Raw genomic sequence first — 10503 nt, 5'->3', positions numbered from 1 at the left:
AATCAAACATGGGTCTGTCAGGTGAACAGGGATATCCGTGTCCATCTGACAGGCCCATGTAAGATTCTATTTGTCAAGTATGGGAGAAAAAATATCTCAACCCCAATGAAAGAGTTTGGCTGGTCAATGCAACCTTAGGCCGAGGGTTGACGACCAAAATCTTTGACCTAGCGATGTAAACCTTGTAGTTACATGTCGAGACATATTAACCATTCGACCACGGGTTGGGGTTTTGGAATTTATAAGTTTAAAGTTTTTATAACAACCAGGGCCATGTAAGGATGTGCCAGGTTTGTTGGCGGGGGAAAACCGGATAACCCAGAGAGAAAAGCATCGACGAGCGATCAGTAACTGGAAACTGATCGAACTCGCGACTTCGAGATGGAGAGCTTGTGGTAATATGTCTAGACATCTTAACCACTCGGCCACCGTGACCCCTATAACCAAAGTATTAACTAGGGAGGAATGATTACGGAAACGCACTATATATACAGATTCTGAATCAGAAATATGTTGTTTGGTTGTTTAAGTAATTTTAAAATGATATAATAAAATATTTAACAATAAATTGATTATAGGCTTATGTCAAAGCTATATAATTTGGAGACATAGAATTATGCTAAATTGCAAAATCGACTGAAATTGTGACATCTATCTGATTTTACGACTCTTTAACATAGTACTATAAGTAGCCATGGAATTACTAAACATACAGTATGTAGACACGTGTCATTATAAAATATGATTCTGAAAAACCAATCCTGGCATCTACCAAAGGGATATCGGTTAGCAATAGTATTCCTGAACGCACAGCTTAACTCAAAACGTCAGAATTCTTTCTTATATAACTATTAAAAACATATTCTGGATTTGCCAGATACTACTAGTTATACAGTTTGTTAGTGGAGCGGGATAAATAGAGAATACATGGTCAGTGCATTCAAATATAAGCTGTATTTTGGGGAGGGTTAGTAAAGATAAAAGTGGCGAGTATACTTCAAATGCCTGTTATTCTTTTTTTTTTTAATTTTCGAAAATTCAAATCGCATTTTTCATCGCACGTGAAAATTCGCTGGTTCACAGTACTGATTTGTTTGATTTACATCCTATTACATCAGGCAGTGTACAAAAACCACCGACCATCAGCATATTCCTCTTATCAGCAAGCAAGATGGATTAATAAAAAGAAGGGGGAAAAACAGAACAATAACAATAGGGATTTCCATCCGTAAGGGGAATCCTTAATAATAAGAATAAAAACACAACAAAAACAATAGGGATTTCCATCCGTAATGGATGGCTGATTCCAGAAGTATTTTTCTCTAATACCTCGACTTTTATTGCAATTTTACTACTATGGTTATCTACCATTTTGAAATAAATTCGAGAAAACAACGCGGCTGCAAGTCAATTCTCCATATGTGACAATTGCGTGATATTGCGTAAAGTCTGTTGTTTGTATCTTTTAAAGTAAACCCAGTCTAGTTTCTGTAAATAATATCAAAATTGTACCTAGAAAATAGTAATCATGTTGACGATGTGACGTCACGAGGCTATATTACATGGGTTGCCTTAGACGACATAAGTGTATTACACGAGACCAGCCAGTATTACACCCGTAGGTATGAGAGAAAATAGTGGTATATCCAAATGACTTTTTTCTTATTGTCTTTAAATTTTTTACCTAATGCCTACGCAAACAGGCGGTGAAGATTTTTTGAATCAGGTGGGTCTTTTCCATTCTGTTGTAGAAAAATATATCTTGGACGAGCACGACTTGAAGAGCAGACATTAGAAATGACACAAACACCAGATTTACAATATATACATAAGTTTATTACACAATGGTACAGCATTTACAGAATATTACAAAGTATTTACATCGATATTCAACGTTAGATTCATACACTATTCACACCTCAAACATACATCATACACATACCAACAGTTCAGTTATGTATGGATGAGTGGTCTGTTATCCACCATGGCACAGGAAACTGACAATAAAGTTTCAGAGTCAATGGACTTCTAGTAAAGACGATGAATGATCACATGGACTGGACGCCAACGGTTGCCCACACAGGACTATGGTTGAGTTCCACAAGACTGTCCATACCAGACAAATGTGACTAATGGATTAGCTGTCCTCACGGGATGTCTTAGAACATAGATGTCCACACAGGACATACAAAACATGGGATCATGGGAGTCCACCAAGGACACCAGAAAGTAGTTTGCTCACACAAAACACAAAGAAGTTGCCCTCACAGGACGATAACACTAGTTATCTGACGCATGAAAGATGTGTCTCAGTGTCCACACAGGACATCTCACCAGTAGCCGCCTGATACCATCTCAATTCTGCCAACACAGGACTTCACAGTAGTGACATTCTTATACTGCCCACACATAACAGGACTTGCGGATATATGGAAACCAAACTGGATACTACTACCGCATATCTATCTCTGGGCCCGGCACCATAAAGCTATTCTCAGACAGATTTTTTACTCAAGTATATGATTTTACATAGGCTTGAGTAAAACATCTGTCTGAGAAAGAATTATGGTGCCGGGCCCTGGTATCGCTTTATGATAAGGAGCTTCAGTATATGGAGCTTCAGCATATGGAGCTGAAAAGACATACGCACGAACGTCTAAATACTCACATTACACTATAGATATGACTTACATAATTAGCTATGATGTATGAATATACATATTTAACATACTTCTCTCTTTTACAAAACAAACGTTTCATTATTCACTATTATACCATTGACAATCTACAGGGAAAGTAATTTGAGGTTCCGGTAAAGTCATTTTGAGACCAATAATAAAAGCATCAAAAGTTATTAATTTCTAATGCAATGATTATGATTTATAGCCCCCAAAATGTTCAGTGGAGTGAGAACTATACATTGGTTGCAGATTTGCTATAAAAATACAGTACAAAAGTAAAAAAAACTATTTTATAACACTGTTTTTCCCAAGACAAAGGAAACTAATTTTGCCAAATAGTTTTAATTTTTTTTCAATAAATGACAATTTCAAAAGTCAATAAATGTACTAGGGTTTTCTTTTAAAGATTTAAAATGTGTATTGCTATGGATTCTTATCTTCAAAAGTCATATAAAATGAAGAAATTAAAGGAAGGAAGCAGCCATATTGGAACTACTTTCCTGTAGTATAGAGGATCATGAAGATGAATTTGCATTCTTTGTTGAGCATTTAAAGAAATACCAAGGTCACTGACACGAAAGAAAATAAAAAAAATAAATAGCTTTACAAAATCTTTTGGGTGTTGTGTCGTCGGCGAATGTCAAGTTGACAAGTACACATTTCGCCCAGATAAATGTTTTTTGACAAAGACTATATTTTCATTCAGCTTTACTTAGCTAAAGTAGATGCGGCATCGGGCTCATCTTTGATCTAGTTGTTTTGCTGGAGTTTATACGAAGTAAACATCACATCGCGTGCACTGTTTGTTTTCGTACAACCGGAAGTACCTTCTCTACAAATAATCTCAGACATAAATAATAGATATAATAGTATAACCCATACCAATCATTGATAAATGTGTTTCATATTTAAACTTTCATTTAAAAAATTGTTTTTATAATACAATTTACTTTGCTTCATTTAATATAGCGGGGGCATTTTCTGTGTAGCAATTTCCTGTTACTCGAAACCGAAAGTAGCCTGAAAGAACATGGAGCGCTCACGCGTTGGTATAAAGAAAATGAGGAAAGCAAGCTTTGATTTCCGAAAAAAGCTACAGTTTATGAGTGAGAACATTTATTTGGAAAACTTATGAAACTTTGCAGGTGCCATTGCACCGATCTCTCGTAGTTTCCAGTTAAATCCACCTAACTATAGCTGCTTGACTATACAATATGGCGGCGCCCATTGAGGGAACAAGGTGATATACAAACCCAGATATTTCCTCATGCAGACTGTATTTAAAAAAAGTAAAGCATCTATCTGCGAGTTTCATTTTCAGAAACAAGTTTTTATTAAAAAATTTGATTTTTTGCCATTCATGATCGTAAATTTAGACATAAAATTCAATATACCCATGACACAAGACAGACATAAGTTGACATCCATAGAGAATATTTGTTTCGACCACTAACGATAAGATTCGCCAAGTATGTTTTTTTTTTTTAATTCCATGGATTTCTATGTGAAAATATATAAATTTTCAATGTTCCAAAATGGACTTTACCGGAACCTTGACTATACATAGTATATGCTTATGCTATACATGCTTTATATAAGCGTTGTGCCAATAGATATAGTTATCCTATAAATCTATACATTAGGCAGTTATTTATACCAAATTAGTTATAGCCTGTCAAAGATACACCTTTCCTGTCGTATATAATGTTTTACCTACATACGTAATAACGTAGTACTGTATGAACTTTCTGCATTTTGCGCTTGATCGATTCCATAACATATACCGACCGATACGCTCAAGGTCAAAACACAACCGTGTACCCATTGCGATTATTCTCCCACTACTAATTGGAGGGCTGAAGTTGGTTGCGAGTTCATAGTTCCTAGTTCCGTTTAATAAACGGAACTAGGAACCAGACCCGAGTTCCATTTAACTTAAACGGAACTAGCAACCAGACCCGAGTTCCGTTTAAGCTTATACGGAACTAGGAACTAGGAACTCGCAACCAACTTCAGCCCTCCCTACTAATTCACCCGCAAATTAAAGGAATCGGATTAGGAGAATCCGCATTTCCGGCATACCACAGATAATTACCAAAATTACTGTATAAATGAGATATAAATAAAATACAAAATTTATGCAATATTACAAGTATACAGATAACCTAAAAAATGTACAACATAAAATGACCATTTGAACTGTAACAAAAAAGGAGATTTACATAAATGAACATATGAAAATAAACATAATCATAATAGACATTAATTGAATTGTTTGTTTTCATAAATTCAAGATTGGCATGGCATCACATGAATATCGGTGAGATGGGTAATCATAAACATCATGCATGGCAAACATGTGTTCCCTAAGTTCGAACAAAAACCTGATCATTATCAATATTCCTTTCTCTGTCTATTACTTAAAAGGACACTTAAACTATACGCCTTTAGGCACTTTTTACTGTCCTTTATACGTCGAACCAAGCCGGCTCCTTTTTAATTATATCATATAGATTATGACGTCAAAACTACATGTGACGTCATGATAATGTTATTGCACGTATGTCTTACGATATTTATGGCATGGCCGTACGACATGCCTGGACGGCCCAGTTATGTGATAAAATAGTAATCGACATTAATTCATTTTTATATAATGATTTTTATTTGTTTTCATACTAAATTCGACTTTCTGATTGGCATATACGTTTTCATCATTTAAGCATAGATGTCAATATTTTTTAATTTTATCGGGGTATGCAAAAAAAAAAAAATTGTTTGCAAACTGTGTGAATCCGCGTAGTGGATTTTCACAAAAGTTTGCAAACTATTTTTTTTCATAACCCGATAAAATTAAAAAAATAGTGACATCTATACTTATAATTAATTTTATACTCTATTTGATAAAGTGAAGTATGCTTAAATGTAACATTATAGTGGTTTTTCAAGGGATTTTTTTCCTAATCAATACGCAACGTCAATGTCTCTATTGTGACGTCACGATAACGTCGGGGTTTCGCGCCATTCTCGGATTTTTTTTTCATAGTGGTATGCAAAAAAAAATATTGGCCAATCAGAAAGCCAGATTTGGTATGAAAACAAAGAAAAATTAATTATAGTACTATGAAGAAAAAATCCGTGAATCGCGCCAAAATTCGACGTTATCATAACGTTAAAATAGAGACGTCGACGTTCGTATTGATTTAGAAAAATATCCATTGGAAAATTCAATGGAATCGTAAGTTTAAACGTACTTAAAGGGCCACTACCTTTCCGAAACGGCTTTTAATTTTTAAAATAGGAATGTAAAACGAGATCAATAATTTTGTAGAGTCGCAGAAGTTTACTATACGTTTACTAGCACACTTATCATCACCTTCGTAACTGTTTAATTAGAATAAATAAAATGTAAATTTTCATAACGCGGGTCGTTTTATGTTTCCCGCCGTCGTCCTAAATGCCGCGCGGTAGTTGACTATCACTGCGCCAGACGGCAAAACAGCGAAATGAATTTCCACTGTTATCGTACATAAGACAGGAAATCTTGCATATGTTTGGTGTTGTAACATCATCTAAGCCATCGATATATATTTTCTTTTGTTCTTAATGTTTTAAGAAACCTTTAAATTTTGCTCCGGAAAGGTAGTGGGCCTTTAAACGTATTTAAACGCTATGCGGATTCATACAGTTTGCAAACAAAATTATTTTCATACCCCGATGAAGTTAAAAAAAAGGTGGCATCCATGCTTAAGTGTAATAGTGTAATTATTTATATGCACTGTTAATATTTAAGGGGAGGGGAGTATAGGCATGCTAACCGATTTCAATTGTCTTGAACACATGACAACAAAATACGATATTCTGAAAAGAAAGACACTTTGTAATTATCAAATAAAGCTTGGGGTGTCTAGTACAATCATCTAAAGTTTCTAGATAAGTCATGGTATGTTTTTGGCTTAATTGAATTATAAATGCACAACTTTGAGCTGAAAACTTATTTCAGATCTTAATGCACCAGTTAGTTTATAGTCAATTATTTTGTTAGTGAGGATTTTATGGGCTACCTATAGGGAACAACAATTAACTGAAAAAAAGACCTTCGAAATTGCTCCTGTGTATACAAGATTCATCCCAAGATAGAATTTTGACCCGGCCACTGATTGTCTGGTTAATTATGAATTTCAATTAGGTAATTAAGTAATTATTCTAGATAACAATTATATGAATTTGGAAAATCAGATTGAAATATGGGTTCAAAATATCATTATAGATAATAAATGGGTAGAAACTTCAGGATATTTCAGTGACGAATGCACCCCACTTCAAAAAAAAAAACACACACACACCCCACACACACATCTTTCATTAGTAGCGTAGACAAATTGGATAGAGGTGACGTTTTCGTCAAAAGTTTTCCTCACAATCTTCCAAAAAATCCCCTTTAGTTCTAATCAGGGTCATGACTATTTTTCTATCAACTTAAAGGGATTTTAATTTCCATGAGGCTAATCCGCCTTTAAGTATTAGGGGTCCATATCTGGAACATATGCAGTGTGTCGTGTTTGTCTGTTAGGACTTGTTCCACAGGCAGATTAACATAAGGGAGGACGAAAGGACACGTTGATATCCCTGTGCAACTGGATACATTGTATACATGTATATAATAATTTTATTCGTTCGTTGTTTCTTTTTTTGTTCGTTTGCTCTTTTCGTTCGCTAGTTATTGTTTTCTTTCTTTCGAGCGTGTTTTAGAATATGTATTCATATGATTGGTCAATTAGTATCTTAATGGCGAGCTATTTTACTTTCGTTTTTCATTTGAGACTTGCTCAGAGAGACTCGCAAATTGCTTGCATAACAAGATAATAAAAAATGAAATGCAATTGAACTGAAATTAAAGTATTGAAAACATAATATAAATTTGGTCAATTTTATTGGGTGGTGCATTGAATTGCTCTTAGACTTAATGATCTGCAAAGTGTTAACTTGAACCATCACCACATGGAATCAAGCAAGATTAAATCCTTTAATCCTCACGACTCCGACCGTCATCATTAGAACATGAGATCATATGCGTAACTTAGTATGTTCCAGTATTTGTTGAAAATATTTGTGTGTATTTGTTCTGCATACGCGTGTTTCTAGGTTTTAAGTCAAATGAGTGGAAAAAAAAACAATATTGCAATGGAGTAATTCAATTTTGCATATCCAGCATCAATTTAAATACCTCAAAAGATTTAGTGCTATCGCAAATATATGTATTTATTTAACAATCCTTTAATTGCTATATTTACATTTTGTTTTCTATTTCAAAGTAAAAACATAAGTTATATGCGAGTGAACATTTGAATTTCCCGCTTCAACTATTTAACCCGAACAGCCAAGGTCAATGTGATAAAAATAGTCCACATAAAACAATTGAAAAGACAACATAGACTCACTGTTTTACAATAGCTATTCAGTTTCCAAATAATAATCCAGGCATTTAAAATCATATCTGAAACTAAAATGTTAATACACCAAGTCTAGGCTGCACCTATTGACCTATTGCAGATCACGATTATCATTAGAGTGATGGGAGTCTCTGTAGCAAAATGTAAATTTTTTCTTGTGAATGTTTTTCCCTTGCTGCCTGACAGGATTCAGAGACGAAAAACAGAAATGCAAAACAGTAAGAAAGGTGTTATTACATAATCACGAAATTTGCATCTACTTAACGGTAATTCGCAAAGGAACGCTCGTGTTTCTGGCCTCAGTTTTACTTCCCAATTGCGGGTATCCAAGTAGTTGGTACAGATCGGAACAAGCTTTGTTGTTTTCTATGAGGACTTTAGTGTTAATACTATACCTCCATGCACGTGCTGTTAATGTGGAATTACGTCTCTGGGTACTCCCAGCATTACCGTTTTTTGATGATGACGTCATCCTGTTAAGACGAATTTGCTCCTTTGCATTTAATTGATAACCTAAAAAGCTGTATATTTCCTTCACTATTTCTTCAAAGTTCTGTGCCATATCCTCGTAAAACACGGTATGTATTCTCCCAGGGAACAATCTTCTCAACTTTACTGATTGCTGATAATCCTTTTTCATTTTCGTACATAAAGACACTGCCCCACCAGGTACAGGGGTCCATCCTAGCTTGTACCTCGAATTCATAACCGCTCTTGGGTCTCTCAAAAGATGAATTATCTTTAGATTTCTAAACTCGAGGAGGAGCTTCGACGCTAAACCGATGCTGATCCTCGGGATTTTGCTAACCTTTGATGACGCATTTGAGCACTGTTTCAAATATGTCTTCATGCAATTAGTTTTCTTGTGGTTACACATAGCCATATCGCTTTGTGCTGGTCCAATAGATTTATCGTACTGCCAGGGACGTAGAAGTTGCTGGTATTTCTGGCTGTCACAGCTGTATATTCCCCTGACGATGTCCAGTATCTTCTCGCCCGTCATGTTGACACTGTTGCTAAATACACAAATAAAGATTAGTTATGTACTCTATATTTCCATTCAGTTTCCCGTTTAACCCATGTTAAACCAGATGGGAACTAACAGGCTATGAACTCCCTTCTGGTCAAGCGTATGGATATTTAACGCTTCCGTCGCGTCACGGACAATGACAATAACAATCTACGATTATACACAACGGTCAAATAACTTGAAAGATGATTTTAAAGCTGTGTGGTCTTTAAACTGCAATAGTATTATTGTTTTGACAAAATAACATGTAATGGAAAATATAATCGCATACTTTTCATGTGTTCGTTTGTTTTAAACCGTTTTTAGTGGAACTATATCCAGAAGCTGATCATGCTATGGCTGTTCCATTTATTGAGCTTGATGACGTCAACACTAGCACGTATTGTTTTGAATTTTAATGATCGTAATGAAAATATAAGTAATAAACTGTTACCTAACGGGCGCCATTCTATTTATCTTTCGGATGGGCTTCAGATTAACTGTATGTCCAATATGATAACAGTTTATTGTTTAAATAACATTTAAAGTTCGCGATGCCAATTTGCGTTTTATTATACGATACATCTCTGCGGAGGTTTTTCTCATTTCATGATTCATCTATTTCTTTAATACTTTGAATCAAATTTTCGTAGGTACGTTGACGTATAATTCTTTCAGAATATGCCAAATTTAACCTTAGATTTCCAACAAATGTAATGAAGTGTAAAAAATGAAATGAAATTAATGCATGAATGACTATACATTTTTGTAATGTTAATTAAGGTTCCTTAAGGCAATGCTGCCTTTATGTTTTGAAATTATTACAAATCATACTTAAACAATTTTATTTCTTTATACACATTGAATGTAAATACAAATGTTACAAATACAGAGCTGTAACAATGCAAATATCAAAATAATACGAACCTACAAGTTTGGTCTTTCATACTGCACACAAGGTCATTGTCCATATATCCCCAAGTCATTAATTTATGAAGCGGTTCATATATGTAGAAACTATCATTTTTATATCCCAGTACTTCTCCAAGGAAAGTGGTTCCGCCTCTGAGATATCCAACGAGTAGGACATCGTAAATCTTGATTTGAGTAGGAACGAAAGCTTGCCCATGGAAAAACCTATAAATGAAGAATGTAAGTTTAATAATAAAGCTAAGAGTAACACTTAATCTAACAAACCATATATGACGTCAATATTAAGATAAGTACAATGGAATAATAAGAGTTGTATTGTCGAAGGAGTCTCATATTTTTTTTTTTTTTTTTTTAACCACGAACAAATAGAATTACTCTTTTTCTTTCGCGCGATTAGATGAACTTTATTTTACATCGATTTATTTTA

At 34.6% G+C, this 10503-nt stretch overlaps 1 protein-coding gene across 1 annotated transcript; it reads right to left on the bottom strand.

The window, feature by feature from the left end:
* Positions 1 to 8390: 8390 nt before the first annotated feature.
* LOC138331322 (carbohydrate sulfotransferase 1-like) lies at positions 8391 to 9137 on the bottom strand. Its single transcript, XM_069278859.1, has one exon. The coding sequence runs from the start codon at positions 9135 to 9137 to the stop codon at positions 8391 to 8393; it is 747 nt and encodes a 248-aa protein (XP_069134960.1).
* Positions 9138 to 10503: the final 1366 nt, after the last annotated feature.

Source organism: Argopecten irradians, chromosome 9 (assembly GCF_041381155.1).
Source record: "Argopecten irradians isolate NY chromosome 9, Ai_NY, whole genome shotgun sequence".
NCBI lineage: Eukaryota > Metazoa > Mollusca > Bivalvia > Pectinida > Pectinidae > Argopecten > Argopecten irradians.
The sequence above is the reverse complement of the archived record's forward strand: the minus strand, read 5'-3'. Positions and strand labels throughout refer to the sequence as shown.